The sequence below is a fragment of the Corythoichthys intestinalis genome, chromosome 5, assembly GCF_030265065.1.
Source record: "Corythoichthys intestinalis isolate RoL2023-P3 chromosome 5, ASM3026506v1, whole genome shotgun sequence".
Taxonomy (NCBI): domain Eukaryota; kingdom Metazoa; phylum Chordata; class Actinopteri; order Syngnathiformes; family Syngnathidae; genus Corythoichthys; species Corythoichthys intestinalis.
In genome coordinates, this window is record NC_080399.1 from 36,331,973 (window position 1) to 36,359,921 (window position 27,949).

Sequence of the window (27,949 nt, forward strand, 5' to 3'; positions counted from 1 at the left end):
CCCTGGGGTCAGAAACTATTGGAGTTGGTCTGAAAAAAAGTCTTTATTGCTTGTTGATCGATTCACTATGTTGGCTGTGAAGCTCCCTGATCCCTTGGTCAACAGCACACAGCTGTTCCTGGTGTTGCTGCAAACAACTGCCTTGATGCCGCATTGCATACTTGAACTTTTCAGTATCGGCTGGGTCCATACTGGTCGGTTTGTACTGACAAGGATGCACCAAGGACCCAAATGCTCGACAGTTGTGCTCAAACAAAAGTTTTTATTCTCTGGTTCGTAAAGTTCAAAAAAGGAAGATAACAAAAAAATCACAGTAACAGCTTGACAGCAATCAATTTAGCGAGTCAGTTCCAAAAAACAAAAGGCATTAGTTCAAAAACATCAATCATGGTCAAAAAAGGGCTTACACAAGGATGTGGCATAGGACCTGGCAGGACAGCAGACAAACCGTCACTGGGCAAGGTTAGAAGCAGGCGATTTATACAGAGGGTCACAGGTGTATACGATCAGCCTGATTGGCAAGGGCAGGAAGTAAAGTTAACTCAAGGAGGCACGCCACTACCAAAATAAAAGAATCTGACATGAACCAACACAGAACATTAACAAGACTTCCGAGACGTGACATTGCGCAGAGCCATAGAAGCAGCATTGAGCCTTGTGGGCCAGCATCGTCAAGGCATGAAATGTTGATTTATTCTGATGAATGGTAGCAATAGAAATGATGAATAACGACATGAACAAAAACAAAATACCCGTAACACACTGATGAAGTCTGATAAACAAAACCTACTTTGTACTCCACATTGTCAGCCTTTTCACTGTAATTTTTGTGCTCATCCTTGACAGGTTCTGTGTTGTGAACTCGTTGACTGCCTTGTGGTCCTATTTGATGTCATCTGTCATGAAGATGTGGGCCTCCCTGACCACACGGTCCTCCCCACATCTATAATAGCATCCCACCGCATTTCGTATTTATCCGGGTCATTCTACCTCTCTACTCCACATACAGTATCTCCACTAGATCTATGTGGCATGATGACTTCTGAAAAGCAATTCAGGCAATATTGTGAAGGTGAATGGAGAATTCCCATAAAAAGATCCATCCATCCATCCATCCATCCATCCATCCATCCATCCATCCATCCATCCATCCATCCATCCATCCATCCATCCATCCATCCATCCATCCATCCATCCATCCATCCATCCATCCATCCATCCATCCATCCATCCATCCATCCATCCATCCATCCATGTTTTTGTGTTTACTGTGTCTTAGAAGCCTAGGCTTTATGATTTAAGCATTTAATGTACTGTATGTAATAAATTATATCATCCCATAATAAGCAATCCAAATGTTAACACAGGTCGAAAAGATGATGGATAGCACGCTAGTCAGTTAGCCTGCTCTGTACGTTATTCTTCTCGCGCTAGCGTTTGACAGCAAAGTAAGTCTTTTTTTATGACTCGTGCTACATTTCCAGAAACTCGACGCGTGATCAAGCGCGAGCAGAATTAGAGACACAATGATTTTAACTATTTATTGTCGCATACTTACCTTGTTTCGATCCAAAAACTCTGATTAGCATTTATCACCGAGTGTAAAAACACAGCTGTGAATGGGCAAAACCGGGCTTTGTTTGGCTTTTATATCTTAAAAATGGTTATTTCGCATGGAGCGCGAGATGAAAGTCGTGGACAAAACGAGTGGTCTAGGTTTTTCGTAGTTTTCTAGGACAAATATTTTCCCTTTTAAACATCTTTTTTCACTTTTTCTTTGTTTGGATCGATTATCATCTAAAATATCGGGAAAATACGAGCGAAACAAAAAAATCCTATAAAGCGATAGTTATGTGGTAGATATCCGTGACTTATTTACAGACGCAATTTTTTTCATTGTGACGGGATGTTTTTAAAAGTTAAAAACACACGGGTGAGTAACTTTATAAAGTCATTTTTCTTTTCTAAACTAAATAATAAACATCAATAATGACTCTAAGCTTAAAATTATAGAAAATTCAAATAATAAATGTAATTATTTACTTTGTACTATAGCTGGGTTGAAACAAAAGCAGTTGCGATGTGTCCGTAAACGAGAGTTTCAGGGGTAAATCGGACAAATTAAAATTAATCCGGAGGCATAATGCTCGATGAAACTGCTACGACAGCATCTAGACATATTGTTCTATCAAACACTACACATCTTTTCTCTTTAAATACAGTCGTTTATTTAAAACTGCTTTTTCAGCCTGTCATGTGTTTTCCACCATATGCTTTAAAAAGGTCATGGTGAGAAATGGACTTCTTGTCTGACACAAGAGACAAATGTAATTAATGTAGTAGTCAATACATGACAGAGAAGATCATGTACGTAGACAGACTCCTATTTTGTTGTTGTTGTTACTTCCCCCTTCCCCTTCATGTAGCCCCTAGTTGTTGCTTGGTAGCAGTATGCAGTTCTTTCTTAGCACATGTCAAAATATTGCCTCAAATTCAAAAGCCACAGAAAGCCTTCGATCTGTTAATCCATTTGCATTGCATTGTATTGTTTGCAAAATAGTTACCTTCACAGCTTTGAATTCTTGTGCCCTTTTCCATCTTCTAGTAGTGTTTGAGGATATTATATGAATTTACTTAGAAACTCTTTATCTCATCTAATGAGTGCATTATTGCCTTTTAAAATCACTATCTCAGCTAATGTTTCTTAATGTCACACAAGCACAAACATTCCAAAAATGCCACCAATTCTCCAGCTTTCCCCTTCTCTGACCTATGTTACACAGGTCACATTAGACCAAATATGTGCACCTGCTGAAGCCATTCCTGACTACAGCCCGTCAGACTCATAGGCATTCTTCAGGCTGTAATTCCAGATCTTTGTTCTTATTATCATATTAGAACAGGATTGGTCTGCAAATAAGTTAGTGCAGTAAAGCTTTTTAGTGAGGGGCATTTGTGATGTTAAGCCATGTAGGGGATAAAGTGGACAAACCTTAGAAACCTGATAATTGAGGAAGTAGTCACCCAATGTTGTAGGGGTTGGATGGAAATCTGTTTCTTTCACTTTCATCACTTACATATTTTTTAATATGTCTTGTAGGGGTCATAGCAGGGTTTACCCTTTTCAAAACAATCATATAGCCCACAACAGGCTCATTACGGCAAAACAAGAGTGGATGAGTCATTAGACCCAGGAAGCATCTGAACACGTCATCTGTCAAGTCTGAAAATGAGCGTGTGCGCTGGCTTGAACCCTCTAATAAGAGGAAGTATAATTATTTGTAGGTGGATGTGAAAGTTGGGGGAGTAAGTCATGAATATTTCCCCAAATACAGTAATAACACTTCAAGTGACTCTACATATTTGTCACAATTCCAACTCAAAATAACCACGGTGTACATTCCCTGAAGTTGTTATGTTGTGTTCCAGGCATTTAGTGAGTCTGACATTTCTGACCAGATGGCTAGAAAAAATATGTTAGAAACCTCTGAAGAGGTAGTACAATGAAATTCATCTTAAAGTTAGAGTTCTTTGCTAGGAGATGGAATACACCATGGACTGATTCCCAATTAAAAAAAAAAAAAAATAACTCATGTACATGATACAAGTAATCACAATCTGGAATATTGTTTTTCTGATTAATCCATCACAGAAAATCTGACTATACCCAAATTGTACTAAAGCCAAAGCCAGGGTTCCCGCAGAGTCTTAAAAAGTCTTAAAATGATTGAATTTATGAATTTGGAAATAATACCTAAAAAGTCTTAGAAAAGTATTGAACTTTTATATCTTGGATTTAAAGTTTATGATGTACAGTATTTAACTTCTCTGCGTCTCATTTCTCCTCAAAAGTGTCATTTGTCATTTTGATTAAATAAAGTAGCCTAAATAAATAAACGGGGGTGGAGGAGCCAATCCTTGACAACGCAACACAACCTCAGGTCAAAATCGTCGATTGCAAGCACTGATGGTATTGTGTAGTTCTTTTGACTTGCTAACCCAAGTCAAAACAGCGTTGGCTCACTGAAAGATGACTACAAATATGGCTGCTTCTTCAATTTGGTGTGCTGTACGACCAGCTAAAAAAGATCACTATTATTATACAGATTTTCATTCACGCCCCGTCCTGATTCCCGCCTAAATCCCATGTCACAACGGGGGTCCCGACAAAATGTCATGCTCTCCACTACACGGATGCATTTTTTTTTTTTTTTTTTTTTTACACCTAGCCATACATTTCATCTTAGAGAGATTGGAAAATGTAAATTCAAGCGTGGTTGAGTAAACAAGTCTATCGCCTTTGGCTCAACCCAGTGGATAGCAGTGTGTTTGAGGCTTTTTGCATCGTACACACACACAAAAAAAAAAAAATCAGCTGGGTACAATGGGCATGAAGGCACTAGAGTCCCATGCTAAATTGTCCAAGCAGATACAGTAAACTCCATGAGAGGAAAGAAACAAACTCCCTCCATTGCTGGCGATTTTCAATCTGCCTGTTTAAGCCAGCCAGCTGCTCACGAGCCTGAAGAGAGAGAGCTAAAGCCAGCCAGCAAGCTGCTAATGTAAGCGAAGCAACAGAAGCCAACACGAGCCAGCTAGCTGCTAGTGCTGCAGACACCCTGCATCCCAGCCCAGCTGCGGTTGTTTGTGGATTTGCGAGAGTGGCTCTACGCATATCGTTTGGGTCCACAGCAACAATGAAAGTAGAGGTGTTGCAGACTCTGCACACCATTGCTAAACACAATTCCTACAATGGGGTGGCGTGGCTCAGTGGTAGAGTAGTTGTCCCCCAACACAGAGGTTGAGGGTTCAGTTCTCTGCCCTGATGAACTCTCCTAAGTGTCCTTGAGCAAGATACTGAACCCCACGTTGCTCCTGGTGCTGCGTCACCAGTAGGTGGATGGCGAGATAGTGTAAAGCGCTTTGAGCGCCTTGAAAGGTGGAAAAGCGCTATATAACACCATTTACCATTTACAATGGCAATGAAGGCATTTCAGGTACATGTTCCCGAACTCAGACATTGCCAACACTTTTACTTGTGGTGCCGACAAAACGGCCTACGTAGCCAAATCGGTGGTGTCGCGTGAGTAGCCTATTCAATATGCTGCATTGTAACATCCTGCACACATTCCACATTTTCACTTTCAAGAAATACACAAATTCAAGGATTTTGTCTTTGTTTGTCGATATAGCTGTGAAATAGGTATTAGGTTTAAAAAAAAAAAAGATCTTAATTAGGGCTTAAAAAGTCTTAAATTTAACTTGAGGAAGCATGTAGAAACCCTGCAAAGCAGTATTGCCCGCATAAATTCAATTTGTCATTTTCATTCAACTCGCCATTTTCATACTTTGCTAGTTCCTTCTTAAATTATGTTAAACAGCTCGCTTTTTTTTTTTCAAATCAAATGTCTTGAACTTGAAACTTCATTTTGAATTGTTTATAAAAAAAAAAAAAAATAAATAAAATAAAAAACCCAAATAGGCGTATATGACAATGCAACAACTCTCCAGATCTACTATTACCATTTTGAAAAATCTAGGTGACATCAGTGCTATAATCCTCTCAAAGTCAGACCTTTAAAATAAAAGCATGCCAATAATGCAGTTTAACTGGTGTTTCTATGGCCCTTTATTTTTAAAGTCTTGACCTTATTTTTTGTTTTACACAGTTTATCCATCCATCCATCCATCCATTTTCTCCAGCTCTTCCGTGGTCAGGTCCCGGGGTCCCAGACTTCCCTCTCCCGAGACACTTTATCTAGCTCTTCTGGTGGTAGGGCTCTGGGGTAGCAGGGGACCTAAGCGCAGATAAATGAGGAAAACTAGTAGTAATAACGATAGTTTACTGACAGAATGGCAGATGGTCTCCGAAGAATGAGGTGGGTGATTTGGTGGGTGAGCAGGCCCTCCAGGCAAGCGATACGGGATCTTGGAAACAAAAGGCAAAATAAGCTCAATACAACATTATTGGATCCGAAGACTAAGTTTAGGCTTGAGTGGATGCATTCATCTGGTAATGAAGTGAGGCCAAAGACCGGTTTAAGGAAGCTGTTGACGATGATTATCAGCACCTAGTCCCAGGTTCACTTATCTGTTCAGTCCTGCAATCAAGGTAGACACACAAACACACCCACACACACAGGGAGGAGGAGCGGGGCTTAGGGGGCAGGGGCACTAAGATCCAGGAGGATCCAAATGCGTTCGCAGGCCAGCCAGAAGACATAGTCTCCCGAGCGTGTCCTGGGTCAGCCCCGCAGCCTCCTACTAATTATATGGGCCTGGAGCACCTCACTTTCAGGGGTCCAGGAGGCATCATAACCAGATGCCCGAGCCACTTCATCTGGCTCCTCTCTGTGTGGAAAAGCAGCGGCTCTACTCCGAACCCCTCCCAGATGATCGAGTTTCTAATCCTATCTCGAAGCGAGAGCCCGGACACACAGCAATGGAAACCCATTTTGGCCACTTGTTCTTTCGGACACGACTCACAGCCTGTGACAATAGGTGAGAATAGGAACGTAGATCGACCGGTAAATAGAGAGCTTCGCCTTTCAGCTCATTACACAATTTATGAATTGCTGAAATACTTCTGATGGGCATGCAGAATGATGCTTACTAAATTAGGAGAAAAAAGGAATCAGCAGGATTTTTTTTGTATGAAAAATTAGCATATATACAGAAAATGAATCAAAATATAAACCAAAAAAAGTGGAATCATGAAAACCAGGGCATGCGAAAACCAAGGTTTTACTGTCCACATTCATGGAATACAGCAGTAGGATGTTGGATAGCCTGTACAAAACCATGAACTCAACTGGACCAAGTTTGGTTATTGTTGGGTATTCGTTAAAAAATAAGCTTATTTTTTTAACTTGATCAAGGCTGCCAAACAGATTAGGTTGTTCTTGTGGGCTGCTCACCAACAGTCTGTTCACAAACAAAGCTTGTACTATCATAGACTTCATAACACTGTGTGTGAGGCTAATTAATAGGGGGCCTATCTCTGTCAAAGCTAACCGAGTGGAAACAGACAAACACTGTAATATGTTTAAAGTTCTTGTGAATAAATGCTTAAATCTCTGAATTTGTTATAGATATGTACGTAAAACAGTCTCGATTCTTGGTTAAAAGTAAAAAAATCGGGCAGTTGGCACTTATTTTACGTAAATATGGCGAATGTGCTGCTCGTCTTTTAGCCACTGTGGTGCCGACTTATCATCACAAAGACCTTTTTACGTTGAATTTTTTGGGAATAAATGCTTAAATCCCTGAATTATTTATAGATATGATTGTAAAACAATCTCCATTCTTGGTTAAAAGCAAAAAAAAAAAAAAAAAAAAAAAAAACGGGCATTTAGCATTTATTTTACATAAATACTGCGATTTATGACGCCAATGCCGTAGCGGTTAATTTCTCCCATTGATTTTTTTCACAACGTTTCAGAATGCATGCATGGTACGAAAAATGCAACGATTACTGTACCTGGAATCCTTGAACAAATCCTTCCTGTTTGTATACGGTACAGCTTTCATACTTTTTCAACCTAAATCCGGCATTGGAGAATAACTGCGACCGACTTCGACCGACTGAAGCGGAGTGTAGGACGGCCCCCTACTTGAAGGCGAGGCGTAGTGTCTGATGAATGTGACCCGTCAATATCATTATGAAGTCTACCTATGGTACGATCTCACCACGATTGTCAGTCGTATTATCTGTTTAAGTTTCACTGTATCATTTTGAGTTCGGTTTTTAAAAGGGCCAAGTAGGTTGTTTTGTATTTGGGACCTAGTTGTGTCAAATGCAGCGTAAACCTTGGAGAAAAACTGCTTACTGCGTCAAGTTACAGTGTGGCAAATAAGTATTTAGTCAACCAAGTTCTCCCACTAAGAGGCCTGTAATTGTCAACATGGGTAAACCTCTATCATGAGAGACAGAATGTTGAAAAAAAAACAAAACAGAAAATCACATTGTTTGATTTTTAAAGAATTTATTTGCAAATCATAGTAGATAATAAGTATTTGGTCAATACCAAAAGTTCATCTCAATACTTTGTTATGTACCCTTTGTTGGCAGAAACGGAGGCCAAACGTTTTCTGTAACTCTTCACAAGCTTTTCACACAATGTTGCTGGTATTTTGGCCCATTCCCCCATGCAGATCTCCCCTAGAGCAGTGATGTTTTGGGGCTGTCCTTGGGCAACACGGATTTTCAACACCCTCCACAGATTTTTTATGGGGTTGAGATCTGGAGACTGGCTAGGTCACTCCAGGACCTTGAAATGCTTCTTATGAAGCCACTCCTTTGTTGCCCTGGCTATGTGTTTGGGATCATTGTCGTGCTGAAAGACCCAGCCACGTCTCATCTTCAATGCCCTTGCTGATGGAAGGAGATTTTCACTCAAAATCTCTCGATACATGCCCCCATTCATTCTTTCCTTTACACAGATCAGTCGTCCTGGTCCCTTTGCAGAAAAACAGCCCCAAAGCATGATGTTTCCACCCCCATGCTTCACAGTGGGTATGGTGTTCTTCGGATGCAATTCAGTATTCTTTCTCCTCCAAACACGAGAACCTGTGTTTCTACAAAAATTTCTATTTTGGTGTCATCGGACCATATCACATTCTCCCAGTCCTCTTCTGGATCATCCAAATGCTCTCTAGCGAACCGCAGACGGGCTTGGACGTGTACTTTTTTCAGCAGGGAACTCGTCTGGCATTGCAGGATTTGTTATTTGTTACTAATAGTCACCTTTGTTCCTGTGGTCCCAGCTCTCTGTCCAGCTTATTTTCCGTGTCTCCCTCCTCTAACACACCTGAATCAACTATTCAGGATCGTTATCAGGCTGCTGCAGAGCTTGCGGATGAGCTGATGATTTGATTCAGGTGTGTTAAAGGAGTGAGACACAGAAAAGAAGCTGGATAGGGGCTCTCGAGGACCAGGATTGGGCACCCCTGCTGTAGGTCATTCACTAGGTGCCCCCGTGTGGGATTTTTGCTCACCGTTCTTGTTGTCATTTTGACGCCACGGGGTGAGATCTTGCATGGAGCCCCAGATCGAGGGAGATTATCAGTGGTCTTCCATTTTCTAATACTTGCTCCCACAGTTGATTCTTTACACCAAGTGTTTTACCTGTTGCAGATTCAGTCTTCCCAGCCTGGACCAGGTCTACAATCTTGTCTCTGGTGTCCTTCGACAGCCCTTTGGTCTTGGCCATAGTGGAGTTTGGAGTGTGACTGACTGAGATTGTGGACAGGTGTCTTTTATACCGATAATGAGTTAAAAAAGGTGCCATTAATACAGGTAACGAGTGGAGCCTCGTTAGAAGAAGCTAGACCTCTTTGGCAGCCAGAAATCTTGCTTGTTTGTAGGTGACCAAATACTTATTTTCCACTCTAATTTAGAAATATATTCTTTATAAATCAAACAATGTGATTTTTTTTTTTTTTCCCACACTCTGTCTCTCATGGTTGAGGTTTACCCTTGTTGACAATTACAGGCCTCTCTAATATTTTCAAGTGTACAGTGTACAGTGTATTTAATTACAAAATAATTTCTCAGTATGCATACTTACTCAGTGTGAAACTTGAGCCTGTTTAGATGAACACAAAGCTGAAATCCTTATTCTTCAACAGCTCTTAGTTTTTCTCGGTTTTTATTTTTTTTAATAGCAGTTAGGCCTGAAAAAGCTCAGAATTATCAGACAGGGGTACTTGAGCAATATCTTTAACCGGATCAGGGCCGAGCATCTCGCAGACAATGGCTTTGCATGCAGGTAGTATTGATGTCTCTGTCACGGTGTCTGACATTTTGGATTTAGCAACAAGTTCAGCAACAAAGTAACTGCCTTTGAGGGCTTTCTCATTTACCTTTATAGTTTTTGTCAAAAAAGTTGTCTGTTTCTGTTTTCACGAAGGCGAACAAAATAGTCCATCGACTTGTTTTGAAATGACAGGTGTTTCGTTTGGAGATGACGTTTAAACTTGCTCGGCAGAAAAGCACTGTTGGATAGCTGCTCGTGTCACGTTCAAGAACTGCTCGGATTTCTAGCCATTAGCCACCTTCCTGTCCTCAACAATGTGTTGGAATAAAACACGGGGAGGATTGACGGTCGTCACATATGGATAAAATAGAAAGGTCACTTTTGAGTATATCGACACATGACGAGTAACCAAATGATGTGCAGTAGACATGCTGGGGTCCAAATTGTCGCAGACAGCAAGGTCGCTGTAATGGAGAAAACTGGTTTCTCGCTGATTTAGGATGATTTTAGCTGTGTTCACGTCAATTTGTTGGCCAAACACCAATTAAGGCCGGCTCAAAGCAGAGGCAATAATGACACTGGGACAGGCTGCTGGATTTCTCCTTTTCCTTTAATACAATTCCTTTTTGAATAAACTTTATACAGTCCTTTTATCCCAACTGTCCATGTGGATGTGTGAATGGTTGTGTGCTTGAGTAGGTGTTTGTGTGTGTGTGGTTTATCTGCACAAAAGACATAAAAATAATAAATAAATATTCATTGCTTAAATTCAAACCATGTAGATGGAATATTCGCTGTTAAGCTTGACCTGTTTTCTACGCTCCAACGGAGCACTTCCGGTTTAGTGCACTTATTTCGAAGGCGAATTAATCCTACTTCCGTTGCGCTATGCCGCAACTTGACGCTGGTTGAGAATCGCAGCATAGCAACAGGCTAACGGACTACCATGCGAAACAATAGGACGAACTATAATAACAACAACAAAAGGTACTCATAACAATGTGTTTATGTAAATATGAATGATGCTTGGGATACTCACTTTTCATTTACGCACAGCACTGAACAAACACACAGTTAGACGCACGCTCCTGTCGTGCATCTACCCGTGAATTTCTTGCAATAGGGAATGGGACGTACTACGTCATTGTTTGGACCCGCCTCCATGCTGGCAATATAATTCACTTCCGGGCCGGCAGAGTCAATGCGGATTGTAACGTGTGATAGTGCTAAGCTAACTCTTTCGGTGTTTTAGAAAGAAAATATGGGTGCTTTATTGTTGCGTTACCGGGTGCAACAGCGTCTCCTACGACAAAAAAAGGGGTGAGGAAAAATGGACTCACTTTTCACCGTTTTCCTGCATGGAGGACCAAATATCAGATCACGAAGGTACGACGGATGGCTGGATTGCAGCGGTTCGTCGGAAAAGCATTTCTTATGATCATATTTCTGCTGGAATGAGAGTGTGTTCCTGTCATCTCTACTCTTGTAAGTTGAACGATTTATCCACTTTTGGTTTCAATACGTTTTTGTTTTTTTACACCGTTGTGTAAATCTGCCTCGGTAGCAATGCTCGCCTACTACGACTCCCCTACCTGTTGTGTTCCTAGGTAAACCTGCTGACAATACATCCCGATTGGTCACCATCTCTCTTCTTGGATCATTTGACAAAGAAAATTTGTTCAATGGAGTGGTTCCATTTGTCCTGTGTCGGACTCAAACAAGCCCCTGCAGCAGACGCCATCTGGGTCTGCCCTTCTCGTCGATGAACTGCGGGCTTTTAACTTGTGAAAATGCAAGAACTTTAATGCACATATTTATTCTGCCTGGCTATTTAACTATGGCCAGTGACGTTTTTTTTTTTTTTTTTTTTTAACCACTTTGACAAAGACACCTTTCATTGTAATGTTGAATTTATATATTCTATTATTATTTTTAAATTATAATATTCTTATTTGCACTTATGTAGACTTTAGACTGTCAATTCAAATAGTGTTGGAAAAGTTGCAATACCTAAAATAGAAATGCAAGAACTGTAAAGTACATATTTATACACCTTTATTTACCTAAGGCGACTGGATGTTTTTTAACTGCTTTGAAAAATACAGGTTTTGTTGTGATCTTGTATTTATATAGTATATAGCTTTTTATAATGTATTATGTATTATAATATTTGCTGCCCCCTGCCAGAGTGTGGGCCATTTTGTACTAAAATGATTTTAAACTGTCAGTTCAAATACTGTGTTGGAGACTAGTACTTGCAATACTTAAAATGGAAATGCAAGAACTTTAAAGCACATATTTATCCTGTCTGGCAATTTACCCAAGGCCAGTAAATAGTGTTTTAAACTGCTTTGACAAAGACACGTTTATTGTGATCTTGTATTTGTGTATTACTTATAATTATATAATATTTGCTGCCACCGTCAGAGGGTGGGCCTTGTTTGCACTAATTTAAAGATTTTAAACTGTCAATTCAAATATCGTATTGGAGAAATTGCATTACTTGAAATAAATCTATTGCAACTTATCAGTCCCAGTTCTTGTCTACAACACTGTCCAAAAATTGTCAATGCATATTCCAAATAGAATAACAAAATTAAGTCACCTGACTTTGTAATTATTACACCAGTTTATTATGAAGACCTGAAGTAAACAACAAGCAGTTACAGTTTGTCAAGAAGTTGTTCAAGTCATGTTTTGGTATTCATATTTTATTGACTTTTCATAACACTTGGGATCGTGTTTGTAAGATCAGAGCAAACTGAAGTTTCAGCGTGCACTCTTCGCCTTTCCAACCTCTCAACGCTCCGATGTGGTGCGCTTGACCTCAGAATAACCCAAGAAGAGATATGGTGACCAATCGGGATGTGTTGTCAGCATTTCATATGCAGGTTTTCCTAGTAACACAACAGGTAGGTGATGAGGAGGAGTAGGTTAGCATTGCTACCGAGGCAGATTTACACAACAGTAAAGACAAAAACAAAAAACGTATTGAAACCAAAACGGATAAATCGTTCAACTTACAAGAGTAGAGATGAGGGGAATACACTCTCATTCCAGCAGAAATATGATCATAAGAAATGCTTTTCCGACGAACCGCTGCAATCCAGCCATCCGTCGTACCTTCGTGATCTGATATTTGGTCCTCCATGCAGGAAAACGGTGAAAAGTGAGTCCATTTTTCCTAACCCCTTTTTTTGTCGTAGGAGACGCTGTTGCACCCGGTAACGCAACAATAAGCACCCATATTTTCTTTCTAAAACACCGAAAGAGTTAGCTTAGCACTACCACACGTTACAATCCGCATTGACTCTGCCGGCCCGGAAGTGAATTATATTGCCAGCATGGAGGCGGGTCCAAACAATGACGTAGTACGTCCCATTCCCTATTGACTTCCGCATTCTGGTAGGTGCATGCGTAATCCAACTTTTCACATATTTACGTCAGCCAAATGTGGGAATCAACTGATGCTGAATGCACTGAACGATAAACTGTGAATATCTTATCAAACAATCACTTGACTTTGTAGCCTTTTATATACAGTTGCTGATGGCTAGAAATCCGAACAGTTCTTGAACGCTACACGAGCAATACCTCGCTCATCTGCTCACGACCGAGAACTTTAGCGGCACACCTGACGATCTCTCACGGCACCGGTTGAAAAACACTGAATTAGGGGATTAAAATTTCAGCTAACAAAAATCTTCACCTATCATGTGTATGTCCTGAAGGTGGGGTTTGGAGCCGGTACAATCTTTTATCCTTAATGGGAAAAGATAAAAGTCAAGCTTGATAAGCACGTTGTCAGAGGCTGACCAAAATGTGTTTGCGTGCTTTGTTCGGGTTGCAGTGTTGAGGGCTGATGTGAAAGGGAATACGTGGTGCTTGGCATGCAAAATTTGGAATTTTCAACAGTGATGAAGTGAAGACTTAAAAACTAGTCTTGGCCATAAAGTGAGGCTGTCTACCATGTCCTCTTGATGACCTCTTGTGATTTCATTCACTTGGGCCAGCGTGCTTGAAAACAGCTCAATGTTCAGTAATCCGCTGGCCCTATGCAAACACTTTTTCCTTTATTTGGACTTTAGTAGCTTTGTTTAAGTATGCAACTATACATTTACCGTGCTTTCAGATTTTGTTTTTGCGCCTGTATTGTGTCTCAAGTATGATACAAATCCTAGATACAACCCATTGATTTTCAATGAGTCATTAGCTCTGGGATTTTTAGTCAGAGCATGTAATTATTATCAGCGGGGTGTATGGCTCACTAAAGAGTCCTATCAGCCAGGCACTTGGTAGAGTTTGACTTCCTCATTGATTTGTTCATTTATTATGCTTGTGAAAAATTAGCTGTGTTCCTCTTCAGCTTTTAATTGGCTTGTCAGCGGAAGTATTTTCCTGTCATTATATCCGTTAAAAAAAAAAACAAAAAAAAAACAGATAGATGCAACTGTAATGGCGGTTGTGCCGTGTGGGTTTTCCACATTATCAGCACCACAACAGAATTGGAAAGTGCAGTTGTTCATTCTTGCTATTTGACAACCTTGTAGACTAGCAGCTGTTTGAAATACAAAATGGACACTTATTTCCTGTCTTTTTATGGAGAGGGTAACAAAATTATTATTTATTATAAACGCAAAGTTTATTGTTTTGTACTGTTCTAAGACTGAATGTGAAAGGGTACATTACGTTGCGTCTTGCCACTTTTAATAGCACTATTCCTACTTTTAGGACATTCGGTGTTCAAAATGGACAATATGAAAAAGACACAATACAGTACCTTTCATTTCTTAGAACTAAAACAAAATATCCTTACTTAAATGTTTTATCACTGCAGTTTTTGTGTGATTTGAGAATGAATTTATATTTTTATTGAAGAGGCATGCAACAATGTTACTCGAATTCATTAAATTCATGCTTGGATGTTTGCATCCTCAAGCATACAGTACTAGAAATGGTTACAAAAATAATAATGATCCGAAAAATAAATTACAATTACTTTGGAACGTTTTGTTTTCGGGTGACCTTAATTTAATAATTTCAGTTAAAGTTTGAACATACTTTTTTCTTGCCGGTTCTGACCTTTATAATAAAGTTGAGTTTTCACCTCTGAGACTGAAAAGAGGACACGACAAACCTATAATTATTAGGGGTGCAACGGTTCAGTTAGCCCACGGTTCGGTTTGAGCCTCGGTTTTGGGATCACGGTTTCGTTTTTTTTTTTTTTTTTTTTTTTTTTTTAAACTGCCTTTAGTTTGCTTTTTAAAAAATGAAATTAACACTTAAAATGTAAACATTTTCGACTGTTAAAATGCCTCTTAGCTCTTTGGCTAGTGTAGTGACTGACTACTGAAATACACAGTAGTAAAAAAGTTACTTGGCAAAGTAACAGGTGATACCTTTCATGTTTTTTTTTTTTTTTCATTAGAAAAAAAACAAAAAAAACCCCAAAAACATAGTAACCTTTGCTATATTTGGAGGTCATTTAATGTTGTGAGCCAACCGTTAAAGTTGATAAAATTGCTCCTGTTTTTGCATTAGTTCCCTTCTGTCTACTTTCGACATTTTTAAAACTTCGAAAATTTCGAAAATTTTAAAACTGTTTCATCCTTTAAAGATAGACTCAAGTCAAGATTTTGCCGATTTAGGAGTATTTTAAATAAAAAGTTGATTAGGTTCGCTCGTAAGGTTTACTACAACAGAGCCTTTCTGAGAAGTTCACTGCTCTAAAATGGCGGCTGTTTACTAACGCTACCAAGTAATTTCGCATGTAGTTCTATATGCATGAGACATCTAGGCGTAGATTTTATGTTGTCGGCTAAGTCAGGTAATATTGGAGCCACTTAGCATAGCATCGCGTTTGCTACAGCGTCTCAACAACCACTCTTCCCTCTCCGAGTCATTCAAGCAACGCATTGTCTCATTGCAGAAACGGTGACCAAATCCGAACGGATTAAAAAAAAACACACAAAAAAAAAAACGTAATGCACGAAAAACGTGCAGATTTTGAACGTAATGTACGGCGTACACATTCAAAAATGAGTGCTCACTTGTACAAATTACGACGAGACCGTACAATTTGACAGGTATGAATTATAGTGGACCGTCACAGTTAGGTAGTAGCACTCTGTAGCATGGGACGTCCAACTTCCAACTATCAGTGGTCAGGGCGAAACTATGTGCTTTAGCGAAATCATCTTCGATGGCTTTACGTGCCATTTCATAAATGTCGGGGATTACGTTGTTGGAGAAATATATCCGCGAGGGAACAATGTAACGCGGGTCAAGCGTTGCAAATAAATTAACGAAGCCCGTCGTGTGTTTTCACTGGTGTCATCTTTGGGGTTGTCCTACCCTGAGAAAGTGATATCTGTGGGTGATGCTGGCTGAGGTACCGGAGTCACGTTATATAAGTGTTGCCATCAACATGGGGAACAAGCGCTGAGCAATGCTTGCAATTTTTTTTTTTCTTCAATATTTTCTCTCCCTCCGCATTGTAATCCACGGGGAAACCAAAATGTTGCCACACCGCAGATTTGAAAGAAGCCGGTGCTTCCTCAAAATTCGGTCTCTCCACTCCTCCGCTCGCCATAGCTATTTGTTTTCTTTCTTGTTTCACTTTCACTTCGCTCGTAAGCGAGAGAGGGCGTTACTCGGCTTCTATTACACAGGTGCTTGATAGCGATCCGACATTTACTTGCGGGGCGGGAATTTCTCAACAGCGGTGCTTCACGTCACACACAGCCACACAGAGCTCGATCAATTCATTCCATAAGCGTTCGGAATATGTTAATTGCAAAACCAAAAAGGCGCGGTTCATAAAGGCATATTGAACCGTGCAGGGCGAACCGAACGGTTCGGCTTTGAACCGCAAACCGTTGCACCACTAATAATTACAGGAATAATTCTATCCTTGTTCCAGCACACCCAAAGAATGGTCACCTCAGTCCACCTTGTCACTGGCTTCCTGCCGATCAGCTAATAACGGGACAATTTATGCAATCTATATATTTTTTTGTCATCACCCAGTAGGAACGGCCCCTATAGTCTGCTGGCCTGTGCTATTTCTGATAAAGTAATGCTGTCTTCACAATGACGCTTCTGCTGCAGCCCAGCTGTCTGCGGCTGTTGTTCCTAACTCCAGTAGGTAACAACCTGCTCTTCACTTACAAAAAGAGCACGTGGGTGTGTGGGTGGATGAGGTAAGAGCCAGGGTCCAGAGCAAATGAGTAGGTAGAGAAAAAAAAAAAACCCTCTGAGGATATATAAACATGAGAACACTTAGCAAGTCCCTTACTGTGTGTGGGTAGTTGATGAGTCTGAAAGCTTCTTGGGTACAGCTGTCGCTGATAACAAGGGGGCGCCTCTAATGGAGTTGGAATGCAATAAGCCATTGTCATTAATAATTGTCCCAGTGGAGAGATGACCTACTCTTTATCTGAATATATGCTTTTTCCATAAGTGTTGAATATTGCCCCTTGGCAATCTTATCCACTGTAGAATGATTTTGGAGTTTTTAAAATATGACAATGTCTGTGTTACTGCACAAGTACCAGTCAAATGATTTTCTGGTGTTCAGGGAGGATCCCGCACCCTTTAGCAATTAGGGGAAAATTGTGAGTGTTTGACCTTTCTACCAAAAGCCTTTGTATTTTCTTATGCATCTTATTTTTGGATGCTTTTAGATGCTGTTGTGGGCACAACCCTGAGTGCTTTTGCAAAATTACTTAAAAGCTCTAAATAAGCATTTACATAATTTCCAAAAATTTGACGCTGTTATAATGATGCTGTGTAATGAGCATTGCTTTAAACCCTGGACAAAGACAGAATACTAATATGAGAATTTTGTACAGCTTCAATTGCTAACAGAAGAAGTCTGATAGACAACTTAGAAGGATGTGGATGAAAAAACATCAAAACAACTTATTTTGATGCTGAAAAAAGGGAAGTGAAAATAAAGAAATAAATGTTAATTGAGTCATCACAAGACAGTTAAGATATTTATTATACAATTGTTTTTTTACAGTCAAAAATACTGTATGTAATTGCGCTGAGGCGCAATCACACACAAACACTGAAAAGGTGGAACACGAAAGATTGCAGTCCAAAGAGTATGTAAGTAGTATTGACAGTATGTTATGAGTATGTCAGTTTTCAATATTGACAAGAATTGAAAGAACTCAAATAGGCTTTTACTTCAACTAATTTTCTGTCTTATCGTAGTGTACTTTACAGTCACATACTAGGCAGTCACAGGTCAGACTATAGGATGATGAATGGACATAATTGATGAATTCATAGGTTTCACTGTTGCTCGTATGGTATTTCACAATTCTTGCAACTGATGCAGCTCACTTTCATTCACGCCCTGTGGTCAAAACACAAGCGAGATCATGGTTTAACATTCCATTTGTACTGTACCTATTTCTGAAGGCAAAAAGATGACATCAGCATTTTTATTGTTTAAATCTGAAATATAAAGCGCAGTTAATGGTATTGTACCTGCCTTCACACACTGTGTTCCCATTAACAAAACGTTCTCAGAGTATATGGAGCCAAACCACTTCTAATTGATAGTATCAACTGAAGTTACTATTGTAAAACTTCTACTGAAAATTCCATCGATTGATTCGAGTAATCGGATTTTTTTTTTTTTTTTTTGAGGTAAAGAGCAATTATAAACAGTTACCAATGGGGTTAGACAGGGGAGCATTTTATCTCCAATTTTATTCAATTTTTATATGAATGATTTGTCAAAGCAGTTAAGTAGATGTAAAACCGGCTGCATGGCTGGTGGGTTGGTGGTGAACCATCTTATGTATGCCGATGACTGTGTGCTTTTTAGTCCAAGTTCAGCTGGTCTCCAGCAGCTGCTCACTATTTGTGCCAGGTACGGGGAACTACACGATATCAAATATAATGATGCTAAGAGTGTCGTCATGATCGTAAGGTCAAATGGGGATAAACAATTGGTCTTCCCTGACTTTAAGTTGGCTGGTCAAGTGTTAAAGTCCTGCAGTCAGGTGAAATACCTCGGCCATATGATCACCGACACGCTGACAGACAATGAGGACATATTTCGCCAATGCCGTTCTCTATATGTCCAAGCGAATATCCTTTCCCGTAAATTTGGTCAGTGCTCTGATGAGGTCAAGGTGGCTCTTTTTAAGGCCTATTGTACACCACTCTACACTGCGCATCTATGGTCTAATTATAACAAAGCAAATTTCCAGAGATTACAAGTAGCATATAACGATTCCCTGAGAATCTTGTTGAAAAGGCCCAGATGGACCAGTGCTTCAGAAATGTTTGTAGCAGCTCGGGTGAACACCCTCCAGTCTGTTTTAAGGGTATACATGTTTAATTTTATCAGTCGTCTGAATGGTTCAAAAAATGTGATTGTGTTGGGCCTGACCAACATTTTGTACTGCTGTACACGCTACTTGTCACGGTTTTGGAGGCACTGGTATACGTGTGAATCTCATGTGTGACTAGAAAACAAAAAAACAACAAATTTACTGCTTTCACTTAAAAAAAAAAAAACTCTAAGATCTTATAAAAAAAGGGGGGGGAAAAATCTTATTTCTTACCTAACTTGTCATTACGCTTGATAACACACTTCACTTAAAAGATTGGTGTTTTTCCCACGTTTCAATTTCCTTTTGTATCAAGATATTTTTAAGTTCTAGCTAAGTTTTAAGTTAGTCTAATTTGTAAGTCCTGATAGGATTTTGGGTTTTTTCAGTGTTCAAAATAAGTGTATTATACCTGCTGTATTGTAGCACATTAGGCACCAGTGCTACTTGGTGTTTAATCCATTAATGACTACTGAGCTAAAATTGACATTTAGCTTTATTATGTTTTTATTTTAAAGCCTAATCACACTATTGCTCTGTGGTTTGACAGATTAAATAAAGCCTGTATGAAAAACATGTTACCCACGCATCGACAGTAGTCATAACTAATAGAAACCTGGCCCTCCGCAGGGTTAACGTTATGTTAGCATGGTAGAGTAACGTTAATCATATTTATTAGCGCTACGTTAACTTAATTTTACCTTGTCCCGAGAATGTCTCCTCTGTGGTACATTTGGTGGAGCGGGGGCTAGGCAGGCAGGTTTGCGTGTTGGCGCCCGGCCCGCGTTTCGGGGGCAGTCATCGGTCGCGGGGTCCAGCCAGGGGTGCGGAAGTGTCGGCGGGGCCATGGGTAGCTGTCGCCTTTGTATCCAGCTTGAAATGCTCCTGCACTTTTGACATTTTATGCTTTTTCTTGGTGCCTTTCTCTTCCCTTTCATCGGCTTCTTCGTCGTTACCTGTATATTCATGCGTGGTTGAAATCAAATATATCCGCAGCCTCTCCCTTCTTCCTCTACGCACGTGACGTCAGCAGTGTTGTTAATAACAGCGTTAGAATATAACGGCGTTACTCACGGTGTTATTTTTTTCAGTAGTGAGTAATCTAATTAATTACTTTCCTCATCTTGGCAACGCCGTTACCGTTACTGAGGCAGGAAAGGCGTGCGTTACTATGTTGGTTGAATGACGCGAGAAAAGTCTGAGAGAGACTGACTCACGGAGACAAGAGAGCTGAGCAGGAGTGGGGAGGAGGCAAGGGAGTTGTGACAGCATTGCAAACGCGATGCTACATGGCTCCAAAAATAACTGACTGTAGCTAATAGCCTACAAACTACGCCCATATGATGCTACGGTAGATATCACGTAAAATAGAACTAAGATGCAAATGACAGACAAGGCGGCATTAGCAACATGTATAAAGAACTAGATGCGTTAATAAACAGCCGCCATCTTAAAGCAGTAGACCTCTCAGAAAGGCTCTGTTGTAGAGAAACTTCCGAGCGAACCTAAGTGTTTTTATCTTAATCTTAGTCATAATCTTGACTTAAATCTATCTTTAAATGATGAAACAGTTTTAAAACTTACACATGTCGAAAGTAGACAGAAGTGACCTATTGCAATAACGGGAGCAATTTAACAACTTTAACGGTTGATTAACAACATAAAATGACTTCCACACACAGCAATAGTTACTACCTAGTTATCGCAATATCCGCAATACCCCTTTGTCTAGTTAGGTTTAGTGTAAAGAATTGAGCTAGGGCCAATTGTTTTTTTTTTTTTTTTTTTTTTTTTTTTAGAAAAAAAAAAAACATGAAAATTATCACGTTACTTTGCCAAGTCACTAATTACTCTTACATTCAGGTAACTGAGTTACTAATGCAATTACTTTTTGGGAGAAGTAATTTGTAACTGTAATTAATTACTTTTTTAAAGTAATTAAACGTCCATTAAGACACTGGACGTCAGCACGTTGTACCGCATTAAAAGTAGTCCGGGCAAAATGTCATGCTTAGAGCTGGCAAAATTAAACGATTCCTCAAGGCGGAGATCAATTTTTAAAATCGAGTTACTCAAATAATTCGAGTAATCGTTTCAGCTCTAGACTGGTTCGCAAAGTAAGATATCATGCTTTGTCTATGTGTTTTCTATACTGTCTTTGGTGAGATTTGATGGTGACTCATTGGGCTCATCATGGGAAAAAACAGGATGATGGGTTGGGCAATGATAACAAACGAGGATTCCTCTATCCTTGATAGAAAGATATTTTCTTCTGAAGCAAGGCATCACTTAAACAGAAGGCTTAACGGCTTGGTTTGACACTCACCTTTGACACCTTTTCATAGTAAATTTGAATAAAAACTCTTAAGCCACAGATTCTTCTTTGATGGATCCAGCTACTGAATATCATACCATATCCTCTAGATATGTCAATTCTGTATTCCAAGTGGTAGCGAAATCCCAAGTCTCCAGGGGAGAGGAGCTTGCAATGATATCTGAAGGGCTGACTTTGTAACAGATATATGGTGAATAATTGATGTACCAAAGCTGGCCGAGGTTTTTCACTTTGCCATGATGGGTGTCATGTTGTCATATGGGAATTAATATCTAGGTTTTAATGTAGCAATATTAAAAGGGTAAAAGAACCTAAGTGTGGGAGAAAAGCAGCCTCTAGAGTGGGTTGACCGGCCGTAGACAACTTTGTGCCCCATTGACTCCTAATAGCAGGTTGATGAGTGGAAGCACTGTTTGACTACTGGGCGGGGGACGAGGTCATTGTCTGGGCTTCCATTTGCTCAATGGCTGCAGGCTTCTTATTTTCAACTGGCTGTATTTTTATATTTATTTTCATCTCTCACTTACCATCTCATTTTTACAATGGAGGCTGTGCATTACAACATGATTGGGTACACCTATACAATCTAATAGGGGGGGTGGGGGGGGGTGATATATCCGTATTCAATAAAAAAGTCAACAGAAATAAGTACTGTATTAGATTTGATGGTTTTGTTTTGGGTATAGCAGTATTTCATTTTGCATTCCTCTCTCGTTTGTCACTAGAGCGTATGCAGCTACACAGTTCCTTGAACTGTGTGCAACATATTCACAACCACTTTATCTGAGGGGAGTCAAATAGTTTCAGGATGAGCCATTAACAGCAGAGTGTACCAATATTTATTTTCTCAACAGGCCTTCTTTGTCAGGGCTTGCTGAAGAATGAGCCAATGGATACATGCAGCTATGCTCCACTCATTAAATGCCAGAAACAGTACTTCCTATCAGAAATTAAGAAAGTCCTATATGTGTACTGTATATTTACAAGAGTGCAGAGGAATCAATAAAGTCTTTATCGATACCGAATCGTTTATAAATATATGCTGTTTAAAAATTGTTAAAATAGCTCTTGGAAGAACAATAGACTTTTTTTTGGGAAAGTGAAGTATCAGTCAATATCTTGGCAACCAAGCCCCCCAATATCAATGTCGATGTCAATATCCCCCCAAATTCCACATAATTGTTTGACAATATTTCCTTTATTATAATTTTTCTGATGGAAAACTATTCCAAATTTGACCAAACAGCTCGATGTGTCATTTATTAGTAGTTTGTGGAAACTATGAGAGGTTTGACTTTATTGTAGTTTCCATTCATGTCTACAATTACAACACTAGTACAGTAACCTAGAAGGCCAGGTTTTACAGTGATCGTGATCTGACCCACACAAGCCTAGTCTAATCTAATGACAGTGCACCTTGCCTCAGAGCCATGCTGTGACGTCACCGCTTCTCAGGTTTCACTACAGTGCGTGCGCGCGCTTGAATGTGCATGCGTGTGGTTGCTTGTAGTGCTGGCGCGCGCTGCTCGTCAGTTAGCAAGAGGAGGACGTCTCGAAAGCACAGCTGCAGGGCGAATGAGCATCCCAACGTCTATTTCGGAACAACAAGAAACCAACTATTTAGCTTGAATAGTTTCCCCGGATACGCGAGGATTTTTTTTATTTTTATTTTCATCCTTTCTGTGCTTCTTGAACAGCGTGGACTTTATGGAGAGTAATGTGAGTAAAAGAAAAAAAGAACCAAAAAAGAAAACAGAAGCAGTTTGTGGTAATCATTGTATTGTAAATGGGATTTTACTACATGTTGTTTTCTGTTTGTGCCCACTTTTGGAAGGTTGGTCAGTTGTTTCCCCTCTTTTTTTTTTAAAAAAAAAATCGCGTGTTACTGCCTTCTTGGAGTTGGAAGTTAACGACCGAGCTGCGAAATCTAGACCAGGGAACACGTTCACGTAAGGAAGATAGACAAAATATATATTCTACTTAAATTGTTATTCAATACATTGTGTCGTTGTTAAAAGATAGTTTCATTGGTCCAGAAAAACAATTACTGTGATTGGCTGACGAGTGACGACCTGACTTGGGGGTACTGTTCCCCGCTTATGCAGGCTCCAGTTTAGTTGAATTAATTTATCTTCCGACCGAGCCGCTTATCCTCACGAGGGTCTCAGCTAAGCACGGGCACTAGGCGGGCTACACCATGAATCGGTTGCCAGCCAATCTCAGGTCTCATTTCAATTCAGTTCATAAGAAGTAGAATAGAAAATGGATGGAAGCAGGTTTTGAATGTTTTACCCTAAACTGCGTTCTTGTGTTGAACTTGTTATGTATGTGTATACATCCTGTTCACTGTATGACCTTTATTTTGATTCCAAGCAGTCGGTCGAAAGCAGAAACCATAGTTTCCTCCCAGGAAAATTCTTATTTCTGGCTGTGGTTGATCTTTTAGGGCTTGGATTAGCCAGTTATGGTTTATCCTAAACAGCAATTAATTCACATCTTCCTTACAAGCCGCCAAAACCAAATCTGCAGAGCATCATCTTTAGTGAGACATTGCACAGGGTTTGCTTTTATGAATCGTGTTAGCTTCTATGCAAAATTTCATTTCTACAAATCAATTTCACCCTCATTTTTCCATCATGCCAGTGTTTGTATACTTAATGTTATTAGCTTGAAGCCAAGCCTCATATAAACTTGTGTCCTAGCAGAATAATGTTCCTACACACTTCATTTTATTGTCTGTGGACCCCATATGTTGTTTGCTTGTCAAAGCAGATGTTTGTCTTGTCTATGATGGCCTCAGTATTACTGGCTCTTTTTGCAGTGTTAACTCATTCGCTGCCATTGATGGTGATGGACATCAAATCTATTTTGCCTGAAAGGGTTGGCTTTACTCATTCACTACCAGAACTCTCAGTCAAAATGTATTTGACATCTATCGCAAGTATGGCAGTACATGGAACTAAGGCCATGTCTACACGTAGCAGGGTATTTGTCAAAAAGAATAGCTTTTTCTACGGTTTGGCCTATCATGCACTCGCACATTTAAACAAGGGTTCTTAAAAAAGCCGTCTAAAGAGATTTGTGAATTCTGCGTTTGTGGCGCCATTATGTGGATACTGATTAGAGCTGGGAATCTTTGGGCACCTAACGATTCGATTACGATTACAATTCAGAGGCTCCGATTCGATTAAAAAAGGATTATTGATGCACCCCCCCTCCTTTTTTATTTAAAAAATTTTTTTTTTAAATGTTTTGTACATTAGTTCCAAAATTGTTCAAAAATACTTTCAGGCTAAACCAAACTACTATTTCAGTATGTCAGTAAGATGAGGGTATTACGGACAATTATTTTTCACGCATTGTTATGAATGTACTTAAAAATTAATGAATGTGGTTGGCTGTGGAAGCTTTTTTTTTTTAAAAAATTATATATTTTTTTTCTTCTGCTGGTGTGGACGTAATCATTTATTTCCTGATGATTGAGGGCAGGATCCTCAGTAAAAAAAAAAGCAAAAAAAAAAACCGTAGGTGTAGACTAGGGCTGTCCCAAACGACTAATTTCCTCCCGATTAGTCAGCAGACTATTTTTACGATTAGTCGACTAATCTAATAATTTTTTAAAATTTATTTTTTACTACTTTAATAATGAAATTTTTGTTCAAGCTTAATAATTCACAAAAAAAAAAAAAAACGTTTTGGAACACCTACATTCATTATTAACGTATTAATAAATAACATAAACACCAATAATAAATCACAAACAATGAGGTCAAATGCTGCTGGCATTAACTAAAGCAAAAAAATGTAAACGGAAACACTGTGACTTCACCTCTTTAACAGGAGTCAAAACAATTCTTACTCTTTTTGTGGTATGCCATTGTCTATATTGTTCTAAATGTTAAAATGAATTGCAATGTCCCGGACAACCATTTTCAGAATAATTTGTGTGAGTTCAGATGCTTTTTCTGGTGTGCATTCCTCATTTTGGAGGGATGGGAAAAACTGTTCAACTTTTGTTTGTTTTAACCTGAAAATAGATCAAGTAGAGGGCACACTGAAATTACCACAATGATTTTGAATGAAAGGCACACATACCCACAGTAACAAAAATTAAATATATAGTATAAATTTTATAGTATACTACTATTAGTAATACTTTATAATATTAAGTAACTGACATTAGTGCAGTCATGGATTACAGTAAGCAGGCCAGTGCTGTTTCCATATACATTTTTATTATGTATATACAGGATATATGTATATATTTTCCCCAAGTGGGAGCTTCCATGATCCTAATAAATTTAATAATAATTTGAAAAAAAAAATATATATATATATATATATATATATATATATATATATATATATATATATATATATATATATATATATATTAATTATTTTATTAAACAAAAATGCACGTTGATACGACGCACATAAAGGCAACTAGGGCTGTCCCAAACGACTAATTTTCTCCCGATTAGTCAGCCGACTATTTTTATGATTAGTCGACTAATCTAATAATTAAATTTTTTTTTTTTTTTTTTTACTAATTTAGCAGTGAAATTTTTGTTGACACTTATCAATTCACAAAAAACATATTGGAACACTCAAATCATTTATTAAAGTACAAATAAACACGTAAATAACAATAATAAATCACAAATAAACAATGAGTTCAAATGCTGATAGAATTAACTAGTGCAGCATCCCGATTGAAAAGATGGTCTCTTAAACTGATGGTTTACAACTTTTATTCCATCCTTGATGTAAACACACCGTAAGAGCTACGGTGCACACAAATAAAGCAACACAATTAGAAATTAACAAAAACTTTTCACCTTTTTCCTTTTAAACCTTATTTATATATCAATGAATTGCCTATATGAATTGCCTTTACCTTATCATTGACAATCTCTCCCTTGAGTGCAATCACTGTATATACTGTATATATTTATGACCTTTTAACCTTATATAATTTTCTATACATAAAATAAACCATAACATGAAATAAACCTTTCAATTAGCATTAAGAACAATACTAATAGCAATTATAGGTCCATTGTCAATGAAACATTATTATTTAGTAAGGCGACAGCACCCTCTGGTGTACAAAAAAATGAAAAAAAAAAAAAAAACAAACTGCGTGAAGGCGCTTGAGGTGTTTATTCACGGCCGACGTGCAGCCAAGCTTGGCACTGAAGAGACAGGACAGAAGAGCGTACTCTCCTTTGTTTCTTTGAAATAAGTCAATGTTTTGGACACTCTGGTGCACTTTTTTTGGCTTTGTGCCGCTTTCCCCGCTTGCAAACAGAGCATTCGACATTCTAACTTTCCACGCATATATTTTTTTAACCCTTCATTGACCGTCGACGGGATGTTGTGCTCGTCGACGGATTTACGTCATCGATTACGTCGACTGTGTCGACTAGTCGGGACAGCTCTAAAGGCAACTTCCATTTAAAAAATCGTTAGACAGTTGTATGGACTTACAATCCGCTAGCTTGTTGTTTCTTTTTTGTCTTCAAAAATTACACTTGGGTGACGGCGCTTCAAGTGTTCGTTCATAGCCGACGTGCTACTGTGGTATGCGAGCTCAGCTTAGCAAAGAGTACACACAGTGGCACCCTCCATATTTTCCTTGAAATAAGTCCAGGCTCTGGCTATTCTGGTCCGCTTTTTTGGCTTTATGGCACCTTCACATGTCACCAATTCTGCCCTTTTAGGTAATTGGCGGTGTTTTCAACTCCTCGCCAAAGTGGGGAGTGAACCGGCGATTCACTTGGCTCGTTGTCATCAGTTCGTCCGATTTCCTCCTCAGGAAGGCGGCGGCGTGCATAAAAACACCGAGAGGCGCCGGATGGCTCTTTAAGGATACTTTTATTGACCGAAACAAAAACGTGGGGGACGCAGCCACTCAACTCGGCGCTACCCGCACACTTTTCCAACTCACCGATCTCGCTCCCTCTCTCTCGCTCGCTCGCCCACTTTCTTCCTCTTTGCTCAGTCTGACAACGCCGGTCACATTGAAATAACAGCGGCCCCCTTGGGGATGCCAGTAACAACCGCTTGTATCGTGAGCGCCCGCCATTCTAAACTTTATCCGCATGTAATTTTTTTAAACCCGTCATTACCCGTCGACGGTATGTTTTGCCCGTCGACCCATTTACGTCATCGATGACGTCGACAACGTCGACTAGTCGGGACAGCTCTAGTGTAGACATGGCCTAAATGCCTGAAAACACAAATTCAAGTAAGTTTATGTACTGAAGGTTTACCACCCAAAAAGTCATCTGATTTCATGTAGTCTTCAATGTTGGAAACATTGACGGTGGTCTGTGGAGCTGGGGGGCAGGGTACATTGTCATTAAAGCCTTGGCCATAACATCAGCCAATGTCTCCGTTGAGGGAATTGAGCTGCTTAGATGGAGAACTCAAATGAATTAAATTTCTTGCTGCGGCCTCATTAACCAGCGGATTAGCTGCCATGCAGATGTACA

The 27,949-nt window shown here is 39.4% G+C and overlaps 1 protein-coding gene across 12 annotated transcripts in view; it reads left to right on the forward strand.

Annotated features, from left to right (window-relative positions):
* Positions 1 to 27,949, forward strand: part of plekha5 (pleckstrin homology domain containing, family A member 5) — a 148,538-nt gene that overhangs the window by 44,903 nt on the left and 75,686 nt on the right. Inside the window, exon 4 of one of the 12 annotated variants that reach the window (XM_057837498.1) lies at positions 847 to 1,062. The exons of 10 other annotated variants lie outside the window; for them this stretch is intronic. In XM_057837498.1, the coding sequence (XP_057693481.1) occupies positions 847 to 949 (103 nt within the window). In that variant the 3' untranslated portion in view covers positions 950 to 1,062. Of the gene's footprint in view, positions 1 to 846; positions 1,063 to 22,964; positions 23,169 to 27,949 lie in introns of those variants that run through there. One more of the 12 variants, XM_057837495.1, reaches the window with a different exon arrangement.